The sequence below is a fragment of the Labrus bergylta genome, chromosome 24 (genome assembly GCF_963930695.1).
Source record: "Labrus bergylta chromosome 24, fLabBer1.1, whole genome shotgun sequence".
Taxonomy (NCBI): domain Eukaryota; kingdom Metazoa; phylum Chordata; class Actinopteri; order Labriformes; family Labridae; genus Labrus; species Labrus bergylta.
The window spans coordinates 11,708,166-11,732,836 of record NC_089218.1 but is presented as its reverse complement, the minus strand read 5'-3'; the positions used below and the strand labels follow the sequence as shown (position 1 = coordinate 11,732,836).

Sequence of the window (24,671 nt, the reverse complement as noted above, 5' to 3'; positions counted from 1 at the left end):
GACAGGGATTAAATAAATGAGGCCACAAATCATCGACTTCTGCACGCTCACGGTCAGGAAAATATCACCCATAGGTCTGATTTACTAAGATACCAAGTAAAGAGTACTGAATTGTGTCTGATGTGTCATTGGATGTTCATGAGGCAAAGAGCTTTCTAACTTTCAACCTGAGGTGTTTAAAATACCCCTCAATTTCCTCCATACCTGTTAAGATGCTGCTGCAGCAGGTCCAGCCTTTGCTCCACCTCTCCATAGGTGAGGTCTGTGTCACTGTCATCCTCTCCAGCGGGCGTCCCCTGACACTGGGTCGACTCCTCCACGGCCTCTCCAGGACGCTGCTGCACCCACTCCTCTGTGTGGAGCTCTGGAGAGAACAGAGAGCCTTTATCACACACACACACACACACGCAGCGTAAATGAGCTGTGTTATTAGAAGTGGGCCTCGGGGGAAGCGTCTCCCTATGTCGTGCCGTCTCATCATTTAGCTTTACTGAGCTGTGATCAGCTTAGCGCCTCCTGACTCCTAACATCTCTCCTGCAGAGGAAATCCCACGACTGACCCTGACACTCTTTATTTCCCTCCTTTCTTCTTTCTGTAAGTGGAGTCTTGAGATTAAATGGAAACTTTCTGTATGTTGTCATCGGCAGCTGTTTATAGGACTCAACATCACTCTGCTCTCCACTCGGGCAGAAATCCTCTTAAGGCTGCAGCAGCTGAATATGGGATATTACTTTCAAATCAACACGCTGACATGACACAGTTTCCCCGTGTCAGAGCAGAGTCCCACTTGGCAGCTAACACACAGAGGAGTCCTGCAGAAAAGGGTTATTGTTGTGTTACTGTGTGTGCAGTGATTTGAAGGGGTTTAAGCTGTCAGAACTGCGTCTTCCGATGGGAGGTTACACAGGGTCAACATGTAGCAGCGGGCAGATGGTAAAAATGAGGATTTCTGGGATCTCTTCACTGCTCTCTGTGTGTTGAAGCTGCTCAGTGAAGCTGCTCAGCTCGGAGGACACAGGAGGATCTGATAACTCTTGTTTAGTCTTAATAAATGTAGTGTCTCAGTATTGTATTGAATTTTCATGCTAGCTGACGAAATAATTAAAAAGATATCATAACAATCTTAAGATGTGACCTTACTCACCGGATACAGTCATAAAACATCATTTTACCAAAGAATTCCAGTAAATCCATTATTTGGTCATGACCTGCGATCAAAAGGGGGGTGACCCCGGACTGGTAGCTGGGACATAATCCTCTTATGTTTGTATTACTGAGTGGGTTTTAGGTTTCACCATAATGACATATAATCCTTGTTTGGAGTTCTAATAGGTGTGAAATTCCTCCTCCGGGGCTTAGGAGTTAATTTAGAAAAGCTACCAAAAAAATCCCTGAGCCAATTAGCATTGTGGAGAAGTTCAGAGGACGAGCTTGCACATTTACACCAACATTCAAATCCATTTCAACAACACAGCGGTAGGTTTTGTGTAAATGTCATTGAAACTGGCTGCTCGTTGGGTTGAGGCTTATTTGAATTCAATTCTTGTCATGTGTGGGCAAAAATGATCTGATAATGTTCAAAATGTAATTAAATGACAAGAAGTAAAAAGGTCTGTTTGAGCTGCTTCTCTTCTAAATAGTCAAAACATAATTTACCTCAATATCAAATAATAAACAAGGTATCTTTAAAGCACTGTTTGAATAAACAAGGTGGATGAACACACTGTAAATAAGAAGTACAAGTAGCCATGGCAACACCAATTAACCACATCCAGGCCCCTGTCCTCTGACATAACACTCTTTGTTTAGATTATTTTCATTCTGGATGACTCTGAGTGTGAAAAATGGTCACTGTTTGAATATGTTGAATTGGTTTATTGAATGATGTTCTCAAGCCTTAAGTCCAGCAATTTAGGAATCCCCATCTTGTTTTATTACGAGCCTGAAGTGATGATGACAGGTGTGGTGGCCATGCCCTGAATCATACCCTGCTTTTGCTATGATTCTACCATTAATGGCGCCATCGTTTACTAAATAAACATTGTTCTGTATAAAAGAAGATAGAAACTAGTGAGAAAGACCATTTACAATCTGGTGTAATATAATCATAGCTCAGTTTTGCATGAGTGGAATTGCTCCCTGTTGTCTATTACAAAAAAAAAACCCAGAGGCTACTTCTATTTCTTACACACGGTCTATGTGTGGATGTTGCTGTTCTCACGTTTATACGCCTGGTTCTGCGTGTTGTCTCCCGCCTGTGCGTCTGCAGCGCTGCTAAGCCCGAGACTCAGGGTGTGGTCCCTCACCACCGGGTATCCCACTACACCAGAACACAAGGGCCTCTGCTCCTCTTCCTCCTCCCTGCCTTCCTCCTCCTCCTCTTCGTACTCGTCCTCTCCCTGCTCGGCGGACTCTCTCCTGTCCTCGGCGGCCGTGGAGGCGTAGAGCTGCCTCCCTTGCTTGGCGTCGCAGTAGGCGGCCGCTGGCTCCGTGTTGTGGGCGCCTACAGGGAAAGATGGTAATGAGGAGGTCTGCTGGGGGAACACTGACTTCTGTGCTTCGACTTCCTCTGGAGATGTGCCAGCTGACTCATTATCTCAGGTGCAGAGTGTTTTGCTTTAGGGTTCATGTGAGGAGAAACAATGTTAATGGAGATAAACAGCCAGTCTTTAATATTATACACTCCTTAAATGGATCATGTTGTGTAACTCAGCCTCTTTAAATGTGTGAGTTGGATGAACAGTGAGTGAGTAATGCTCCTGTCCACTGACTGATTTCCAAATCTTCACAACTGATGGATGGAAGCAGGATATGTTGGCTGCTGGACTGTGAGATGGACTGTGAGGTGTCCTCGCCTGTGTTATTTTCGGAGACTGCAGATACTGTATTCAGACAGCCTGTAACCATGGTGACCAATTAGATTTGCCTGAATTGAAGCCAAACTGCTGAGTGCTGCTGTGCTGAGGAAACGTCTCCGAGTCCCAAGTCCCCGGGCTGTTAGAAGTGAAATTACAACAGTTCCCGCGGTGCGAGTCGCTCGGCCTCCAACACATTGAACACTGTCATGTTGAAGGCCGCACACAGTGTGAGGCGGCTGTGTTTATCTATCCTGTTACTGATCTGAGGAGATTTGATAACCTCAACACACAGCTGCTGAGTTTAATAAAAGAAGCAGAGGAAATGTCAGGATTATTGTTAAGAGTCTTCATTAAAGGAGCTGAACAAACTGAAACTAAAAACACTGCAATTAACACAAAACAGAGAATTTATTGCAGTAGGTTTGGTGTTGCTGCACCTGTTAGTTTGCTCAGTGTAGTAATGTCATCCTGGACCTTAAGTCCTATGTGACAGTTTCTATTTATATCCACAGTATTTAAAATGTTTATTAGATGTAACAAGACAATAAGCTACTCTGGACACAACTAGCAAGATGACATCATCGACCTTCACCTGTGCACAGAAAATGGGTGGAGCTCTTCCCCATGAGGACTTGTTTTGGAAAGCCCGGTCCTAATTCTCTAATGAAGCTGCAGAGGGACTGACATGCAGGTAGTCATTCGAACAAATAATGAGGAGCAGGGGAAGTGCTGGGGAACATTTAACATGTTTTTATGATTCAATAAATCAAACAACTGATGTCGCTGACCTGTGGAGGATTTCCTTCTGTAGGACACTCGTCTTGGACACTCTACCTCGTCCATGTTTGAATCAGTTTCTTGATTGTTCGCCTGTAAATGGAAAATGAATGATTCGAGTTAACCATGTCAAAAGCAATTAAACACCTTCCACATTTGAACCCTTGACTGTTTAATAAAGATTACAGACACGTCTCCTTCTCCTCCAGAATACCCCTACAGCAGGCGCCAACATAACAAGCTGTTGGCATTATTTAGAGTCAGAGTTGAGTATGTCATGCCCCTTCTCATTAACTACAACTCACATTTAACTAACGAACAAAGCTGCAAAGACCCCTCAGGTCGGCACAGGCTACAGCAGATCACATTCTGGACACTAACTTAAGATTTACGGCTATGTTTTAGTGCTGATGTTTTCTACACGACTCTGCTAATCACCTGCGCACAGCGTTGCAAGATCAGATGCAGGATTTGTCAACAAAGGTGTCAATCATGGCGTCATACTCATTTCTAAGCGTCAAAAAACTAACAACTAAAATTTTCTGAAAATGGCATGATAAGACCTAACTTTAATGCCAGAAGGCATGTTGCAGAAAAAAATATTTGACGTGTAGATTGAATTTATATTTGGCAAATGTCTCATCTGTTAACATGGAGGAGGCGGGCCTTATTATCTATACTACAGCCAGTCCGTAGGGGCAGCTCCTAATGATTTGGCTTCACTTTTTGCAGAGCTGTTATCTCATCAATATTTGTATGACCTTTGTATGTGATGACTATTCCAAGATTTAAACCGAACATTTCCTTAACCAAGAAACGTTATCACCTGCACGTCTTGTTGGAGCACCGTGCATCTCCTTCTTCCGACTATCTCCTCATCGCCTCCATATCGCCAGCTTTTCTTTCTGCTTCTCTGAATTCTCTCTTCTCTGAATAAGTCACAAAGCTTTGTTTTGAGATAAACAAAAGACCTGACTAATGCCGATTCTTATTCATTTAAGGCCGTACAAATCTTCCCCCTGCGCTCCATTCATCATAATTACAGCCTACATGGTCTCCTCCGTCCACCCGTCGTTAGAGCTCCACTAATACTCTTTATCTCTCTCTCTTGTCTTTTTACAAATGGAAGATTAAAGACAAAATGTTGAAATCAGCGCTCGTGCTTTCATTCCCACAGCTGTGAATAAATTGAAGGACTAAAGAGAATTATTTAAAATAAGACGTTCATTCGATGGAAGAGGACAGGGCGGAGATATGAACGAGGAGGAATAAATTGTTTAATTCGATTTAATGGAGCTTTTTTTTTTTTAGTGAGCAGTAAAGCAGATTGATTCCCATCCTATAATCAGAGACGGGAACATGGGCCTCTCACTACCTTGGGGTTTTCATCCCGGAGATCAAACGTCAGCTCCAGGTTTGTGAGGAAGTGGTCGGCGAACTCGGGGTACATGTCCAGCACCTCCAGAATCTCCTCCCTCGTAATGGTGTGAAGGTCGCAGTAGCTCAGAGCGCGCACGTCTGCACAGGATTTCCCTGGCTTGGAGAAGAGGTGGATCATCTCGCCGAAAATGTCGTTCTTGCCTAATAAAGAAAAAAGACAGAGAGGGAGGGAAAGCAATCAAACATAAGACTCCTTTTAGCTAATTGAGGACATAAGCTTTTCTCCTCGTCTATTTTTGGCTCCTTAAGGAACATCCACACAAGAGAAAGCAGCGATTTAAGTGGATCTTATTTAAATCAGCAGCCAGGAGAACATGGTGTTAGACAGCGTGTAGTACAGGATGTGATGACCTATAAAGAGACATGCCACCTGGCAGAGAGCGTGCAAATGTTAAAAAGGCTGAAGGGCATCACAGTCAACTAAAACAGGATTTACACAATGCCAGAGAGTCCGCATGGAAGTCACACGGGCCAAACATTCCTGCCTCTGTTTAGTTTGTGATGACCTACATGGACTGGCTGCAGGGTTTCCTCGCTGCTGCTGTGGACGAGAACATGGAGTCTGGGATTATAGAGTCCCAAAGTGTCCCATATGGAAAAAAACAAATAATGCATTTTGTGTCAAGAATTGTAAAACTTTCTTACAATATTTCACAAATTTAGTCAATTTCTATGCAAGGCTCTTTCTTCCGTTCTTCTTCTCCACTGACTTGTAAGATATCTTCAATTAAAAATGCCCCTTTAAGGTTTATATTTGATCATTTTACCTGCAAACTTTCAACATTTATTTTTCTCCCGTGCGTCCGGAGTGGGAGTCAAATCGGCGATTAGCGTGACAAGGACTATTGTGTGTATAGGTGGAGGGGCCTGCTCCACACCAGTGCCTCAGGTTTCCCCATTTTTAGCAACTATATGTGGCTTTGCAAGAGCGTGGTTTTGTCATCGCCCTCTCACCTTTCAGCCAATCACAGCCCACGTTTGTCTTAAGCCAGCATTAACAACAGATTCAGGCAGTGAGCTCCTGATTTATTTCATTGATTGGTGGTTATGTTGTGGAGGCAGTAACTTACTCTAACTGTGAGCCATGTTCATGCGCAGTGCAATGCAGGGTAACACATGAACATGTCACAGTGGTGCACGGGCACATTGGTGTGAAAGTAGTGTCATCAGCAGTTATCTTGCTGGAGCAGAGAAAAAGTGCTGAGTTGGGTGTAACCTATAACGTTTACATCCAGGCTTCTTGCTCATCACGACCCTATTGTGTCACCCCTAGCGGAGAGGAGAGGAGGAGAGGAGAGGAGGAGAGGAGAGGAGAGGAGAGGAGAGGAGAGGAGAGGAGAGGAGAGGAGACGTATAACATACAGCTCAGTGGCTCCTACACCTCACACTGCACCTTAACACACAGACTCTTTCTCTCCTTCTTCAGTCCCTTCAAGTTTCCACTGAAATCCTCAATCTACCCACTTTCTACTCTTCTCCTCTTCCACTCGTCTTTTCTCTCCTCCCCACCCACTTGCTTTGCTCTCCATCCCTTCCTGTTTCTGCCGCCATCCGTCATTATTTGAAAGCAATCATGCTCCCTTTTCCCCCCACAAACACAGATCCTCTGTTACACTCGTCCCACCATGTGTCCTCCCCCACTCTCTCCAGTCCTCTCCGTTCATCTGAGACACAACTGTGAGGCGGCGGCAATCGCAATCTTCTTTGAAGTAAGTTATTACATCGTAGCCAGTAGGGATCTCAGCTGCCAACCCAGCTGTATCACTGCACAACGGAGTCATCTCCGTTTAGTCGGCCCACCCGCGTCTGCGCTAATGGGGCCGAGTTCAGGCAACGCAAACCAGGCTGAATGACAGGACGATCAGACGTGTCTTTGAACTGTGTCTTCTCCACTCAACAACAGAATTCACAGCACCAATTAGAAAATGTTTAGACGTTCTGTGAACAGGAACGCTGGATAAATGTCACTGAGTTTCTTTTTAGTTTTAGCATTCCTTGCATCCTCAGATCTGATTTCCTTCAACCAGACAAACTAATGCATGATTTTTAACTCTGTGTGTGTGTGTGTGGGTGTGTGCAAGAAAAAAGGCATTAAGAGTGACTAGTTTACAGCAACTCAACTTATGTCAGGGCCAATGGAGGGGCATTCGCCTGAGGCAACCAGAAACACTACTTAGTTTTAATTCAAATGTATGCATGGGGGAGGGGGGCAGAGAAATTCATCTCCAGGAGGTCACAGTGCTACTACAAGAACTATTTAGAGGACATAAACCCCATGTTAAATCATTTTAATGGTCTTAGTATTAACAGTCTTTCTCCTTCATTTCACTCTGTATCAATTACCTCTCTCTCTCTCGCTCTCTCTCTCTCTCTCTCATCAAGGATGGGCATGTCATATTGTGTGTTTCAGAGTTGGTGGTATTATATTGACAGACTTGAGAGTGGTATCTTTTCTGATTCTGAGCTCCTGACATGTCAAACTAATGAAATATAATAAACCCATATCTGTACAGTAATCACTAATTAGCATTCATCACTAATTAGTTCACTTTACGCTCTGCTTCAATCCAGCTGATATCTGAATAACTGTGGAGCATTTTTGTTGCTAACAAGCAACACCATTTCATTTTTACTTGTTAATTTTGTTGTTGATGGTGAAATGTAGTGCTTACTTATGATCATCTATCTCTACATGTATCCTCATTAGATCTAGCAACACAAAGATGTTTAATTTTCCAAAATAATCAGTTTATAGATTTCATATGGACAGCTACAGAAGATCCATTCTATCCTATCTTACAACTAGAGCATGGTGTAATGTCCCTTAAAATTTTTGTTAATAATTTAAGATATAGTTTCAGTAAAAACAACAACATGAAGAACAATAAAAAATTCATAACAATCCACTTTATCACAGAGAGAGAGTGTAAGGAAGACCCACCCAGGATGGCCACCACAACATCATCTTTGAGGATCTCAATGGAGCCACGCGAGACAAAGTAGAGCGCTGTGAGCACGTCTCCGCCATGGACCAGGGTGTCTCCAGGGGGCGCATGTGTGGTCTTGAACCTCATAGCCAGGGCCCGGAGGCAGCCCTTGGTGGCTCCGCGAAACGCCTTACAACCCTGGAGGAGGTTCTTGTTGAGGTGGAGGCAGATATCTGCCTGCAGGCACTCGGGAAAACCCTTCAGGACCTGAGAGTGAAAGACGGGTCAAAGCAGACGTGATGGTGATCAGATGTGACGTCTTGACCTGAAATCACAGATTTGACGTGCAGAGATTTGTAATGTGTGTTGGATTTCAGTTTGGGGTGAAGTCGCAGGTCAAATTTAACTGAATTTCCAGAGAGATTTGATACAATTGCCACTTGTGTTCTTTCCTTCTTCTCAAAACCTTTTTCACCCTGCAGTAGAAATAACCTGCCACATCTTTCTACAAAGTCACTCCTTTTTACTGCTTTTTTGAACCTTTAAGCAGCTTTAGATGAGAGACAAGACAGCACATTAACAGACTTAAAAGCTGCAGAAAAACAACATCACAGACGCAAAACAGATTCCATATTTTCTACCTTCTCTCTTCTTGTTTTACTTTGACACATCTGTACTTTTAAAGAATGTCTCTGCCTTTAAACACTGGGGTGATGAAGCTACTCTGTGAACAATGTACTGTCAAACAGAAAAACAGGAACAATATTCAAGCTTATCTCTTAAGAATGTGATACTCTCCATAAAAACTTCTATATTTATTTATCTGCAGCGTAGTTGGAAAAAAACAGAAATAAATGTAACAAAAGTTGAAACTGGACCAAACCGTTGGTTATGCATTCCTACCCCTCCGTGTTAGCCTGGAGGACTGTTAAAAATACAATCACAAAGATTTAAAAAGGTCATTTTAACATTAACATCTTCTGTGAGGACTAGCTGATGCATAAAAAAAAGGCTTGTAATACACTTACCCTTTAACGACAAAGACACAGGGACTACTGACAAAACAACTAGTGATCCTGGGACAACATGAACTACGACAAAGCACATTATCAAACTTTAACACCAGAAGAAACACTGAGGGGCGAGGACAGGGGCACATAAGGGGACAGCTGGATCCACAAAACACAGTTCTTATCTTTGTCATTAACACATCAAATACGATGTGCTAATGACACGAGCACAGCAAAAGAAAAATGTAGCCTGTGCGTAATTTTTTTCTGGCTCTGACTGGGTTCTTTTTTTGTTGCTCGCGACAGAAACTGATCAGTAGATTTGGAAAGGAAAGACTGAACAACATTTGGCAAGCGCAGGGGCCACAGCAGGGCGTGCAGCCAAGCCTCCCACGGTGGGAGGGAAACCTGGCAGTGCACCGGCGAGGCTGTGCCCACTCTCATAGGCGTGATTCACTCTGTCTCTGGTAACAGATCAATAGCATGATGGTTGTGTTTGAATACCCAGATTTCATGCAAAAAGGGACCTGAGGGCTGGCCACGTGCAACACAATTCATGTCGCCTGAGGGGAACTCTTATTGTTGTGTGAGCTTTCTGCTGTAACTGACATGCACAAGTAGATACTGTAAACCCATGAATGATGTGTTTACAGTATAGTGATCATTTAATGGTAGCCAAACGTGGACACAGCTTCAGTTGCAGACTAACATGTTTGCATCAATTGCAAATGTATGTTCAGTGAGCTGTGTGACAGATAAGACACTGAGGGAACATCCTCCAATAACATGCATGTTGGGAACGATGATTAAACAGTGGCATATTACACTTTTGAAGCTATTCTAAACAGTGACTACATACTAAGAACACGGCTAATATGAGCTAGGTGTAGATCTACCACTGGGGAACATTCATATCAACATTAGTTGTGTTAACACATGTACCTCCTGCTCTTACCAGAGTGTTGGGGTCATTCCATTTGACATGAGGCAGACATGGAAGAGACAAACTTATATAAGTACCATGAACAGTTTCATGACGAGGAAAGCCAGAGTTACTGAATGTGTAAACAGCAACTATGGCTTTCGATATCTGGTGACTCAACATTGCACAGTTTAATTGTGATGTAAATGTTATGCTATGCTGATGACATAGCGCTATTGCCTCACAATGTGGTAAGAGCGATTCTCAGGGACAGGGTACTTCAAAACATTTAACTCACACAAATGATTTTCAGAAAATAGAGTCGATAACACTGAAGAAAACAACAACAAACTTCAAATTAAGTCGGCACTGAATAAAAACTAGCTTAATAAAAAGCCCGCACTGGCTCTCGTACCATGTTCATGTCGATGCCGTTGGTGTACGTCCACGCGTGCTGGAAGTACTCCTCCAGCCTCTGCCTCAGCGGGTTGGGGATCTGGTGGAAGCGGATGAACTCTTTGACCCGTAGCATCTGGAGGTGATACCTGGCCGTACCTGAATACAACCGCTGGATGATGGCAGACACATTCCCAAAGATGCTGGCGTACATTAGAGCTGGGAGAGAAGCCATACAGGTGACCGTTGAGCTGTGTTGCTCGAACACAAAACTTACTTCATCATTTCTTCTCATTCTGTATGTCATTATTCTCTCTAAGAATTAAAAGGTCTCAAAGGCTATCTGCTCTTTTTTACACTTGGAGTTGAATCAACTCTTTGGGTTAAATTAGGAAGTAGTTATAGTACATTTAAAATTCAGTGTTTTTCTCTTAAGGTTTTGAGGAATTGTTCATATCTAAAAGATATATGACCTGTAAAATTAATCATAAATGTCTGATTATAGGTTTTTTGTTGATACCTGAATGTCTGGCGTTTTGGGGTATTTCTTTTTGATTCAAATGATTAAAAATGGTTTCAGTAAGAGCAGATTTAAATACTGTATACTCAGCTGTCACTCACATCCAATAAGCATGACGCAGATGGAAAAAATCTTCTCAGAGTTGGTGTTGGGGGAGACGTTCCCAAAGCCCACGCTGGTCAGACTGCTGAAGGTGAAGTAGAGCGCTGTGACGTACTTATCTTTGATTGACGGGCCGGAGCTGGGGTCACTGTAGTTGTATTTTTTTCCTACAACAAAACAATTGCATAAAAATTACAATGAAGCTCATAAAGTGGACAAAATGTTGCTTAAAAAAAACAAAACTAAAAGAGGATTACCTATCGAGACCCCCAGGTTGTCCAGCCAGCCGATCTTATGCTCGAGGTAAGGCTTCTCCACGTTGCCAATGGCGTACCAGATGCACGCCAACCAATGAGCGATGAGGGCAAAGATGCACATGAGCAGCATGAGGACAGCAGCGCCGTACTCTGAGTACCGGTCCAGCTTACGGGCAACTCGCACCAGCCGTAGTAGGCGGGCCGTCTTTAGAAGACCAATCAGAGTGGTGGTCTAGGGTGAAAAACAAACAGAAATGTAGATAAGATTTGGCTTGTGTACAATCCGTCCATCGGTGCTAAAATGCATTAATGTTAAAATGTGCTAATTTATTATGTGTTTCCTCTCAGGCTTTGTGTGTCTCCTCTTCCCCCTCCTGTCCTCCGATTGGCTGGTAAATGTGGGGAGCCTCAGCCAATTGCAGACCATCAGGGGGTATATGAAGCCCTTCTGCACATTTTGGAAATGTTCCTTCTCCCCGATACACCCAGATTGTTTGTACTGCAAGATATTTGTGTCTGGAGTCGGTTGTTTTTTAAAGTTGTTTCTTGTTTCTTTCTTCTGTACATGATATTGCTGCCAGCTGTATGCCATGAGGTAGTAGTAACATTGTTTTTGACAGTTTTTGTAGATTTTGGGTTAGGATTTGTATTTCCATTTTCTATAAAGGTTATGCTATAATATACACACTGTGCATCTTGGTATTTTTGTTATATTTCTAATCTGACTGCCACCATAAGAAAACAGTATATTACTTTATATTGTTAAATAACAACAACCTTTTCCCAGCAATCAAAATGAACAAGTTGTTTGTCTCCTGTCCGGGTCAAAGGTTAAGGTCAGGGACAGGAGGAACGACCAGCTCAGGATTAGAGATTCAAAAACACATGTAGCTTAAGAATGCTTAATCTTATTCACACATCCCACACATAGTAGATTCAAAGACTAGACAGGGGATCATTCCTGCTGGTGTAAACAGATGTTTCAAGGTCTCGGCAGCATCCCTCAGGGTCATCACAGCTTCTCTGACTTATGTGCAGCTGCCTTTGGCTCAGTACATCATCAAAGTCAGTACTACAGAGCCGTTTTGAAAACATACTTCTGCCCACTCAATCACATTTCAAATAATTCTTTGAAGACTGTATGCATTCTCCAATAGCGTGATGGTGGTCCTGTGTTTTTCACTTTTGTGTTGTGTTTTATGCAGGTCATGGGCGATCTGGTGGAAATGTGCATGTTATGATTACATGTCCCTGGTTATTTTCTTTCTGTGTTTACATTTGATTGTGTGCAGCACTTGAGCCCAAGACCCATTTTCCTGTTGTATCCTATCGTATTGTGTTGTCATGTCATAATGTGTCGTGACATTTCATATCGTGTCATGCCATGACGAGTCGTTCATTGCATTGCATCGTATATTATTGAATGAAAGAGTTAAGTTTTAAATACGAGGGCTATAAGAAGAGAACACATGTAAAAAAAAAAAAAAAGGAGGCGTTCGATGATGCACTTCTAAATAAGATAATTTGAGAATTACTTCTGAGGAAATAAATATCAGCAGCTTGGAACCAGCCGATGGGATATTAACAGTATCTTTGCATCCAGAAACAACACACACACACACACACACACACACACACACACACACACACACACACACACACACACACACACACACACACACACACACACAAATTTAGATGCAGACAGAAGCCGACTTGCAGGCATCGATGGCAATATACACGCTGCCTTCTGCTCCGTTTAATTCAAAGCAATTTAATCCTCCCATCTAAATGGTCTAGCCTGGCGAAATTAACGCACAGAATAAGTGAAGGGAGATGGGGGGGGGGGGGGGGGGGTCATACAGCCTCCACATGAGCTTCAACCTATTAGTGTCGCCATATCTGTAAACACAAAAGTGAGACTTAGAGACATCTAATAGGTCCTACTACCACTCCCTTTAGTAGGTGAAAATGAACCTAATGTCCCCGGGGAAATCATTACCCTGCAGTCACTGAGATTCCTCACATCTATACTTGCTTATGTAGGCTTCATGTAAAGGTGAGAAACTGTGATATTCAAAGTAAAGGAATGCAGGGGCTGGTGGATTTATTTATTTTTTCCGAGGGAAGATGAGTCATGAGGGAGAGTGTCTCCGTCATGGTGAGGAAGAGCGCTGTAGCTGCTTCTGATGGGTCAATTAAAGAGCCTCCGTCCTCCCAATCTCACCCCTAAATCACAGCCATCATTCACTGCTGAGCATCCGGCAGAGCGGGGCGCTTTCTCTGACAACTGAGCGACCAGTGAATGAATCACATATAGAAACAGATGAGCTCTAAATGATCCATTGAACGTGGCCTTTGAGCGTGCACTACCTTGACTTTGTCAGATGACACAGCACCTGCTGGATGATGTGGCCCACACAGTGCGATGTTGATTAAAATCTGGATTTACAGTAAGTCGGAGGCGTTTAAGGCTGAGGAGCGCAGTTAAAGCTCCCATTAGCAACCAGCTGTATAAAACATATCCGTATATCCCTCTGGCCATCTGCCGCTGTGGATTTCTAGGCTAGCTCGGCTACTTTAAAACACCAAGAGTCAATCACGCTTTTGATGCAACTTTCTGACCATGGACAAATTCACTCAAATAATGCAGTTGTCAAGTAAAAGTGCTCATAACACAATACATTTAATCAAGATCTATTTATGAAGCACATCTTCAAACATATTCATGTATTCCTTTGTTAACATGGAACTGTTGCCCTGTACTCTTACTTAACTTCCCTCCTGACAACAGAGCTGCACAGGTCACAGAACAAGCCAAAAATATTGTTTCTGCTGATTCCTCTAATAAACAAACACACTGCGCACAACTGCATGATTTTCAGAGTACAGAGAGTTTAAAAACAAGTCTGTCTGTTCTGACTGTGTGCAGTACAGCAGGGCAAAAGTGAGACTGAGGGGGCCGCTTGTTACAACGTACCTGCCTCCTCTTTCTTCTTTGTTTAGCAAAGCCGCTGCAGCAGGGTTTTTTTTTTTTTGCAGAAGAATATGGAGTATGGAGTACGCTCCTGTATAGACTGCAAAAACAATGCAGCATTTTACTAATCGGGACAGAAAAAGAAGCTGAATTCAACAAAAACAAGCTAATTTCAAGCAATAAAAGAGCAGAGAAAAAGGCATCAGTGCATGTCATTTACTTTTAGCTCTGAAAGCTCATTTAATATTTGAGAGAAAAATCAATATGCAATCAAATGAGTAATAAGCCACAATGTGATCAACTTTCAGGATCTGCTTTATTGACAACAAATACAAGCCCAACTCCTTAGATTTTTTATGTTTATGTATAAGTGAGGGAAAGAGATTTAGCACGACAAACCCAAAATGAAATGACTGATAATAAAGTCAAATCACTGAAGCATCAACACATTTTAGCTTTATCTGAGCTTACTTCAAAGCTATTTGTTGTACTTGTTTAGGTGCATCAATCATTCTCAACCCTGACTGGGGAAATCTGATTTGAATTGTGGTATTGAGCAAATCTCAGCCTCCATAATTTTCAATAACCATAACAGTATGTACAAGAGAGAGGGCACATGATAGGCAAATAATCTCATTTCATAACAACAGGACGTGCATATGAAAATGATGGATGAGACTGATGACTCCTGTAGGTAAATTCAGCACCGCATCATTTCTTTTTCATATAAAAGCCTGCAGAGCTGCAATCCTTCACTGACTGAGAATCACAGAAGATTTCAATCTGCCATGTTTCTAATGAAATTTGCAAAAAAAAAAAAAACTTCACATATTGTCAGAGATGGTTTCCAGGCAACAAAGGTGCACGAGTTGAGTTCTAAAAATAGTCCCTGTCTCTGCACGAGGAGCTAAAATAACACTTCTTCAAGACGAGAGCTAAAACTGTACGTGGATGTTATTTTCAGATCCCGCTCATGATTGGAAGAAGCTAAAAATACAACTTTTTTTTGTTGTCATCCTGTCACTGTGTGCTTTGGACAACAAGCTGTAACAAGAACACACATTCTGTCAGTGCACCAGTCACCGAGCTGTATGACGAGGACATACATTGTGCCGTGTTGTCGCTCAGCTGTCTGCTCGGTTTTCTCCGCCTGTCACTCACTGCCAGCCTGCAGCCATGGAGTCCCTCACAGGAGCACCAACCTAATGGTAAATAATGACTCTGCATACCAAACGGATCGACATCTGGGCCTCGACCTCAACACTCAAAACAATCTGGGAGCTTCTGTGTGTGTGTGTGTGTGTGTGTGTGTGTGTGTGTGTCTATGGGTGTGAAAACGTGGCCTTCCTTATTTTAAAGTTATTTGGTCTTAAATAAAAAAGATATCAAAGTTGAAAGTCTCATGAAGCACTAAATTAAACGTTAAAGACTACAAGAAAATATGTGTCCAAATGAGTTATTTTGCGTTCAAGAACTTCTCATGGCAGGACCTGGCCAATAACACTTTGATTGACTTCTCCCTGGCTCCGCCCACAACAACAGCACATGTGACAATCACCATAGAGAGGCACTAATCAGTATATTGGATTAGTCCAAGTCAGAAGCCCTGTGATCGCAAAATAGCATATAACTTAATGTCTATGAAATCACCATGTATTTATTTGGGACAGACTTTAATATAAAACGTGCCTTTAATTATTTTCAAACAAAACTCGAGCACAGCAACGATGGGAAAGACTATCAAATTGTACATTTACGTCAGGAAGAATGATCAACTGTGTAAAAAATGAGGATGTTGATAAACCAATTAAATTACAAATGACTGATTTATCTTGTTTAGTACAACAGCCCATATTAGTGCTAATGATGGGCATCAAAAAATTAAATAGCTGCCATTTCATTTCTGCCATTAAGTGATCATGATTTAATAACAACCGATTCAAACCCAATAGCTAATGTCTCAGACTTATGGAAGGCTGTTTCTGATTTGAGTTTTCAAAGCAGTAAACACATTCTAGTAGATGCTATAGTTTTGCTTTAGTGGGATGAGTATATAGCAGAATACATTTAAGGAAGCTTGTGCAGAGAGTTGCTTCCTTTGCTGTCCCTGCTCTCTCCGAGTATTAGATAACTTTCTCAGCCATCTCGCTTACACATACATGAACAAAGTAGTTTCTCACAGACAGAGTGGTTTGGGAGGCTGAGACCTTTTTAACTGATTCGGGTTGCCAGGGGCCTTCCAGTCTGTCTCTGATGAGGAGAAAGTGGAGGGAGGCAGATGTGACAGCCGAGCGTCAGATTGGTTTAGCGGTCCAAGTGTTGGCGAGAAAAGCTTGGAAATATGACTGCTGGAGCTGTGGCCGCATTTTATGTCACAACAACAAGCACCCTGCTGCTTAAAATATAACCGCAGAAACCCGTGTGCTTATGAGCACATCCAAATTAAATATGTGCTTGTTTTTACTGCAAATCAGAGAGATTGGATTCAGATACACAGTTCTGACAAACTGTTGATCAATTCAAACGTCTCTCTGCACTAAAAGCTCCCTCAGGGTCTTCCATTCCTGCCAGTCCTCCCCTTGTGGCTCCAACCAAAATGTTGGGTAACTGTTTAAACGGCTGTGTCATCTGCTTTTTAATGAGGCTGGCCAAACTGTCCTCTGCAGCTCCACAGTTTTAATCATCCATCATCATTTTAATGTCGCAATACGAAGATTAAGCAGGCAACAGATTCATTCCAAGATGGACAGGAATTAGTCTGGCTGTAAAACAGTCACGTCTAACTGAATTGACTGAACGGTGGATGTATTGTGAAGGTGGCGTTTTGCCTAAAAAGTGAAAACTGAGTTTACTCATGAAGGTATTTCAAGTTAATTTAGATGTGAAGAATAAGATACTCACTTCATCTGATCCTGAGCCGAAGATGAGCAGGTCAAATGGGATGGCAGCCACCATGTCTATGAGGAACCAGCCTTTGAAGTAGTGGATGGCGATCTTGGCCGGGTGGCTGACCACTTCCTCGTTGATGTTGACGTATGTGGTCCTAAAGTTTATAAGGATGTCCACAATAAACATGATGTCCACGATCAAGTCCACCACATTGAGCGGCGAGCAGGAGTAGCCGCACTCCCGCCTCCTCTGCTCCTCGATGTCGTTGAGGAGGAAGGCAGCCGAGTAAGGCGTGAAAATGGCCGTGTAGATGACCAGCAGCAGGATCAGCCAGTCCCACACGGCCTTGAAAGGGCTGTAGTGAAGGATGGTCCACTTGTCCATACGTGGAGTTTGGAGTTTGTACTCGGGCAACACATCTGCACCCAGAGAAAGAACCTGAAGCAGAGGAGAGCAAATACAGCTTTTTATTTCAAACACATTTTATAGAATACTCATCGTACTAGAGTGCGATCTGCTCTGCTCGTGAAAGAATTGCAAGTTTATAGTGTTTGCGTCAAGTAAGCTGACATGAATAAGCATTCCTCTGCCTTTACAATGTTGTGCATGCTAGTATGTGAAATTGCATGATGACATATGACTGAAGATTAGGTCAAGTAAAGGTTGTGTTTGCTGACATGTGATGAATTTGGCTTTAGGAACTGAACTTCAGTACCAAGACTGTACATGTCTTACATATAAACTGTGCAGTACTCATACAGTTTAACATAATATCTTTACAAAAAGAAAATCTTGCATGAGGAGTATACTTGAGGCACATAATTCCCACTCCCTCGAATAAATCATTCATTTGTTTCGTGAAGGGTGAAAAACTGTTTTTTCTTGAATAATTAACATTTGTGACTCTGCATACGTTTTTCTCCATATAATCCGTACAGGAGTGAGCTACTTTGGAGCACTGCTTCCTTAAGATTTTCAGTGAAGTGGTGCAAAGCTTTAAAACAGACAAGAAATCAGAAATACTTCAGGTGAAACCACTAAGAGGTCTTCAGAAAACAGCTCCCTATACAACGGCATGCATAAAATCCTATCAGTATTTTTCACAGAGGACGGAGGTGAAACCTTTTCCAGTGAGCCGGGACGTCTCCATCATTATCTCTGTTATTGCAGTTACCATACATACTCCCATAGCTTTTAACATCAATATTACAGCAGCGTCACGGCCCATTTGCGATAAGAGTCTTGATGACTTGCAGGTAATTATAGGTGAAGGGAGAGGATTCATCTATTCATCCAAGTATCTGACACTTCAATAGGCAGGCTATGGCTCTCACTGCTGATTATTGTAGCTCTACAGAGGAAACGCAATAGAAGAAAGACATAATGTACATTAGATACAAGGGCAGGAAGACAATGACCGAGAATAGACAAGAAATGACTATTTTAGCCACCTTTTATAACCTCTGTAAGCAAGAGGAGAGCACTGGGACACAGAAAGATCATGTATCGCACGAGAAAACACTGAAGTGTTAATAATGAAATTGGTTATAAGAACCTCCTGTGCGATAGCGAGGGTCAAAAGCTTTTACCCTCTGATACGGGCTAACCTTCGGAATCGATAAGATACCGAAGGACAGACAAAGGGGAATGTGTTCTATTATTCATCAGGCTGCCCCTTCATTAAAAGCGGATGTTTCGAATGCTTGTTTTGCTTCGAGTTACATGTTTGTACATTGATTTCTGTGATAAAAGGGAAATAAAGGATCATACATAAGACTGTTTGGGGTAGTAAAAAAAACTGCCCAGGCTTTCTCAATGTGTTTTAACGCTGCTCTGCTCTTGTGCATTTTATGTTTTGCCGTTACAAACAAGATGGTAACTCTGCCCTTTGTCAGCAGCGCTCAGCATGCATGGATACATTACCCCCTCGGCCTGCTGGGAAGCCTGGTAGGCGTCGTTTGGTTGGCACAATAACTGCTCTGGATTAATGTGTTGCAGCCAATCTGTGTCTAAATAAAAGATCCCATCTTAATTATTTAACCTACCTACTGTAGCTATGTGCACTTGGTGCAAATGAACGCTCTCTTGTGGGATAATGGAAGGCTCTTGGTGGGTTTGGCTAGGCTTCAAATGGTATGCAAATGAGCATTTGCTTTCTCCCCTTCTCCGGTTCATTTTGCTGCGCACATTCAGGGTATAATTTATAGGAGCAGAGTGTTGTTTCATGTTTCTGTGACCGATCACGTGGCGCCCATCATTAAAAATGAGCCATGGAGCACTGGTCTGATTCCACATGAAACTTCACATAACCCAAGAAGTTTAAAAATAAGAAGGGAAAGCTGAGAGGTTTGAAACGTGATAAACAGCATGTGGATTTCTGTCTTAGCTGACCAGCCTTCTCGCTGAACCCTCCATCTGGCTGTGCTGGCTGTTAGGGAGCCAAGGCCAGGAGAGAGCGGGTCTGTTCAGACGCCTTGATCGCAGCTTCTGATCAACTAACAGGAGTCCGGAGTCCATCTCAAGACATCTGCTGCCGCATTGTGTTCCTCACAGTCAGGTGTCTGGAGAACTGTTTACAGATTTAAACTGTGGAAATTGGGAAACGGCATGATCCCCTCCCATGGCTTATTGATAAAGTTAATGCTTCACAGCTTGCAGCAAACAAAACACAGAAATGACAATCTGCTGTGTTGCAGAAGGACTACCAGGGGAGAGGGGTTAAAGAGAAACGAGTGCAGCTTCCAGTGTATCCAGGGAAACATGCATCAGCTGAGCTGTAATAGTGAACACGAGGAAGTAGAAGAAAACATTGTTAACGACATATTAACCGTAGAAAACCCCAGTAAAATGTATCTGCAGTTCACTGAGAATAAATACTTCAATGAGCATTTTCCCATCCAATCCAAACCACAGCTCTGATTCAAAAACAGAAGAAGTACACAGTTACAATTTGTTTTCATTTATAAAAACACAACTTCATACTACATTTCACACAGAGTTGAAGTCAAAACATGACAACAACAGTGGAAAACAAACACAACAGTGGAAAGCTTTTTCTTGTAACCAGACATTTCAGTGTGACAACATAAACCTCCTCCACTCCAAAACACCAAGCCACCAGAATCAACAGAAATGTCCATAACGTCATCCTACACAACACAGTTCAAAGAACAAGCGACTGGAATAAAGCAGTTTAATGTGTCTTTGGCAACTGATGTGAAAAAACGACAGATTTATTACGCGGAAAGAGAGCGAGAGAAAGAGGGAGAGAGACAGTGACACGTGCATAATGTCCCCAACCAGAATCAAAGCCGAGATGACAGTTATACGGTTGTATCTTTGAAGTAATGTTCCAATTTACAGGCTTGTTTCTGTGTACAGTCACCACCGAACAACAAAGTAGAAGTTTCACAGCAGTTGTTTTTCAGGTCCATTAAAGCCCCACTAACAAGCCTGCTCTCGGTGCTGCTGAAACACTTCAACGGTGGAAGCAGAGGTCAGTGTGGTCAGCTCCGGTCTGAGGCTGAAGTTGCCTTTGAGAGTGAACGGGGGTCAATTTCCTCACCCTCTATCTGTTACACCATTAATGGAGTATAATGCAAAACCGAGACCTTATCAGTGTTTCTGGGCAGCTTCGTCCTACCTCTGGGAATGCATTAATTTACAGTTCTGGTCTTGTCCGTGCTGCCGCTCAGGCGTGGTGGGAAAGGTGAGAACGACCTCTAACCCTGTCAGTAACTCTAGAATTTTGGCCCGAGCTGTAGATGCTGTCTGGCAAGGGTAAGAGTATCCCTGATTATCCGCCACAAGTGATAGACACCTCGGCCGTTTTACGTATCAGACCCCTAGAGTTTCAATTAATCATCCCCGGGGCTCACAGAAGGCAGGTGGTGGTGGTGGTGGAGGAGCAGGTGGAGGAGGGAGGGGGTTTGTAGAAGCAATCTGCTGACTTCATCAGCTGCTCAGTCTGTGTTCAGAGTGATTTGAGATGGTTGTAAATTATATTATGATACGCATTATTATTGGATTACGATGCCACTCCACTCTAGTTTGCGTGACCTCGGTCCAAACACACTTTGTGCGGTGAATTATTGATAATGTTAATGTGACAGCTCCTGTTTTTAATCGTCTGCCTTTTCAATGTCGTGCAGCAGCAAAGTACCCCGAACGATCAAGATAAAGAAATGAATAAAAGATGTTTGCATGATACTTTTAGCACAACACCAAAGGAATACCCTCTGTCACACTATGTCCGTTTATTGAAATGGGAGAAAAGGGATTCACACGTCGTACATTTAACGAGAAAGGGTAAATCTGTCGCTTTTTATGGGAATATATATCATCCATCCAGCCTGCACACTAAACAACATCCTCCTCTGTAAATCCTGAAAACAACCATAAAAAACACAAGAGCAAGAAGGGAGCAATTTGTTTGAAATACAAACAATGGGATTCAAATAATTACTTGGACACATTGTTACTGCAGAGCATGTGTGTGTACCAAAATGTTTTACCCATAACTCAGAACCTGACATGCATTCATTCATCTTTGAAAAAAAGCCAGGCCAGGCCCAACTCGGACACAGACCTAATGCAACCAAATCCAAAATGTGGTTGACCTGGACAGACCCCGACTGAAGCAGTTTGATCATCAGTCAATCAACAAGAAGCCACGGCTGAAAAAAAGCAGCACTATAGTAGAAAAATGATGATGTCCTTGGAATAATTAACAAAATCATAGAGGCTAATTCCAAAACTAATTTCTTCACATGCCTCATTTAGAGACTCATTTAGAGAAATAATTATAAGTTTTATTTTCTCCTCCCTCAGCAACAATAAAGCTTCCTGGAGCCAACTTGGTAATGGAGAGACCAAATGAATATCCCCGACTTAAACTCCAAATAATGATATAGTTTCTTCACAATGAATACGATTTTTCAGAAGTATTTTAATTGATCATGGAGTATTCGCTTGGGTTAGCATCTTACCTGGGTGACCTTGTCTGTGACGTTGTGCGTGCGGTCCTTGACTTTGGGTGCGATGATGGTTTTCTCGGAGGACGGAGGGGAAGGGCACTTCTTCTCGTTGTTGACCTCGGAGAAGTTGAGCGTGATGAGGGGGATCTTGTTGATGGTGCTGTACCTGTTGAGGTTGGAGTCGGAGGTGGAGCCCAGCAGGCTGGATTTGATCTGACTGAGCGGACCTGAAAGCAACAGGAGGATGTTGTCAATATTGAGTTGAGCCTTTTTCTTCTGCGGTTGCTGGGGTGATTTGTGGACATTGGAGAACCGATCATTTGTGATTGTTGTGACATGGGTAGTGAGCATGGAGTGACCGTTACTTTGGAGTGAGAACAACAACACAACACACAGAATACAACGGATACTCTACAACGTCTGATGGACTTGTCTAAGGTGAAAAGGTCTTTCAAAGTCACTCATTAAATGATAATGAAGAACACTGTAGGTGAAAGAAAAGAATGATTCATTGCACATCAAAGAATGCAACTTCACACACTTACTCAAACCATCTCCCTCTGATGGATGTGACCAGTGTGTTGAATTTACAAAATGTTCCCTCGTCACACCACGCACTCTTCTCTAGAATAATATAAAGTGACTCTCGCGAATTATCTCCCTGTCTTTGTGTGAAAGCATTCAACACTGCAACAATATGTGACAGCACTGTGACACGCTGACATGTGGGTGATAAAAAGTGAAAAAGAGAGAATTGCTGGTTCAGCCCGGGTTCCATTTTTTCCCCCTTTTCACAAAATACAGTACAGTGATTGAGAGTCAAGGACAGAGAAACAGACAGCTGAGGATGAAAGATTGCATGCACAGCTTCAATGCATGCCACAGTAAGGAGACATCTTTGCAGTCACAAAAAAATAACCGAAAAAAGGGAAAAGCTGAAGCCATACCCCCAGCCATCCAGGAGCGAGACACTAGCAAACCAGGAGAGAGAAGAGACAGGAGGTAAAGGGGAAAGTGGGGATATGGAAGGGCGGATTGTTTTGTAGGCTCAGCAGATATGGGTGCAAATGACATCAGTTATAAAATCACATTTAAGCAGGATAAAGAGCATCTTGGCAGCTTTGCAAGTGAACTTAAAACTACCAATACTGTGATAGTAATTAGGGATGGGCATCGAGGACTGGTAAGTTATTGGTTCAGGTACCTGACTTCAAACTTACCTGACTGTAGCAGGGACAATGTACTACTTTAACTTTATTAATGACAATGGTGCCACCATCTGTATTGTTCAGTTACTGAACTGCTGTGGACTGGGACTGTTAATGTCCATTGATATCAATACCACTATCCAGACTTCTTTAACGGTCTGAGTCTTTATTTATACCACAATTGATACTTGTCTAATGTTTGGTGGAATGATGAGACAACAATACATCTTTTACAAAACTGGTATATCTACTTTCAATGCTGGGAAAACAAATGGGCCCCTCCTCCAGACAAATGTATTTATTCAAGTGTTTTCACCAAGGCCTCGATTCTCTTTTTGTTGATGTTACATTTGAACACATCATGGTGATGTTTTATTTACCTTTGCCTATTTTACTGCCCTGACCTTGAACACATCCTAATGTGACGTTGTGTCACCTTGTTGAGTTTGCTAACTAGTCATTATACTGCAAACTTCAACATTTCATCATGGGTTACTATTTTTTTTACCCAACGTGAAGTATTGGTGCGCTCATCAAGGCTGCTTTAAATGGAGGAGGAGGAGGCCTGTCCCTGGTTTCACAGCTATTGCAACTTAGTCCTCACAGAAGCTATTTCCCCCAGTTCATCTCCACATTAAACATCTCCTCCTGCCTATTTTAAGTGTATGTCATGCTCAAACCACAGTGTCTCTGAGGCCAGGCTGCTGACAGCGCAGAGTGGAGTGGAGCGCAGTGGACGGCATCAAAGCAGGTTTTAACCCAATATTACAACCGCACCACTCTTCAGGGGTTTAGCTGACTTTACTGACAGTCTCCACAGGAGCAGAGAGCACCGACGCAGCTCCCTAACTGGACTGGCTGCTCCGACACCTTCTAGCATCAAACTGCCTTCTGTTGCAATCAGCCTGCTATCCTTCATCACAGTATGTTTGTGGTTTATGGTTATTTTTGGACTCCGTTTAAGAAGCTTACAGCCTGTTATAGATAGTCTCACCTGCACTTCTCACTATGATGATGCCGCTAAAAACAAAAGTGCATTGGTTCAACTGACTTCACTTTGAAGTCTGCACGGAGTAAGCTTTGGTTTGAAGCACTTAAGTCATCTTTTTGTGTCATGTCTGTTTTCATAGGCATTCTTGTAGAGTAGTATAAGAACAAGAACAACAGGGAGTATAGGGAGTATTAGAATCAATATTTGTATCAATAACCTCAAAGATACCCATCCCTAATCCTTGTGTTACCAAACACCAAAAGCATTCAGTTCAATGTTGGGACTTTCACACTTAAAACAGCTCAACATTAATGCATGAAGTCTATTCTGTTAAAGTGAGATCGTGTGAAAGGCATGCAGCATAAGCACTGCTACGGCTTCATTGTACTTGAAATCAGTGTGAGAAAGGGACACAAGGGA

General features: G+C 42.6%; 1 protein-coding gene across 4 annotated transcripts in view; it reads right to left on the bottom strand.

Moving 5' to 3' along the window:
• kcnh7 (potassium channel, voltage gated eag related subfamily H, member 7) overlaps positions 1–24,671 on the bottom strand; it is a 66,519-nt gene that overhangs the window by 10,598 nt on the left and 31,250 nt on the right. For 2 of the 4 annotated variants that reach the window (XM_020644938.3, XM_065951930.1), the window contains exons 6-16: positions 23,000–23,023; positions 22,065–22,279; positions 17,089–17,514; positions 11,211–11,442; positions 10,953–11,120; positions 10,351–10,550; positions 8,018–8,261; positions 5,012–5,217; positions 3,648–3,729; positions 2,223–2,504; positions 205–364 (exon numbers count right to left, since the gene is read on the bottom strand). In XM_020644938.3, the coding sequence (XP_020500594.2) occupies positions 205–364; positions 2,223–2,504; positions 3,648–3,729; positions 5,012–5,217; positions 8,018–8,261; positions 10,351–10,550; positions 10,953–11,120; positions 11,211–11,442; positions 17,089–17,514; positions 22,065–22,279; positions 23,000–23,023 (2,239 nt within the window). The remainder of the gene's footprint in view (positions 1–204; positions 365–2,222; positions 2,505–3,647; positions 3,730–5,011; positions 5,218–8,017; positions 8,262–10,350; positions 10,551–10,952; positions 11,121–11,210; positions 11,443–17,088; positions 17,515–22,064; positions 22,280–22,999; positions 23,024–24,671) is intronic. The other 2 variants (XM_029279541.2, XM_029279542.2) reach the window with 1 other exon arrangement.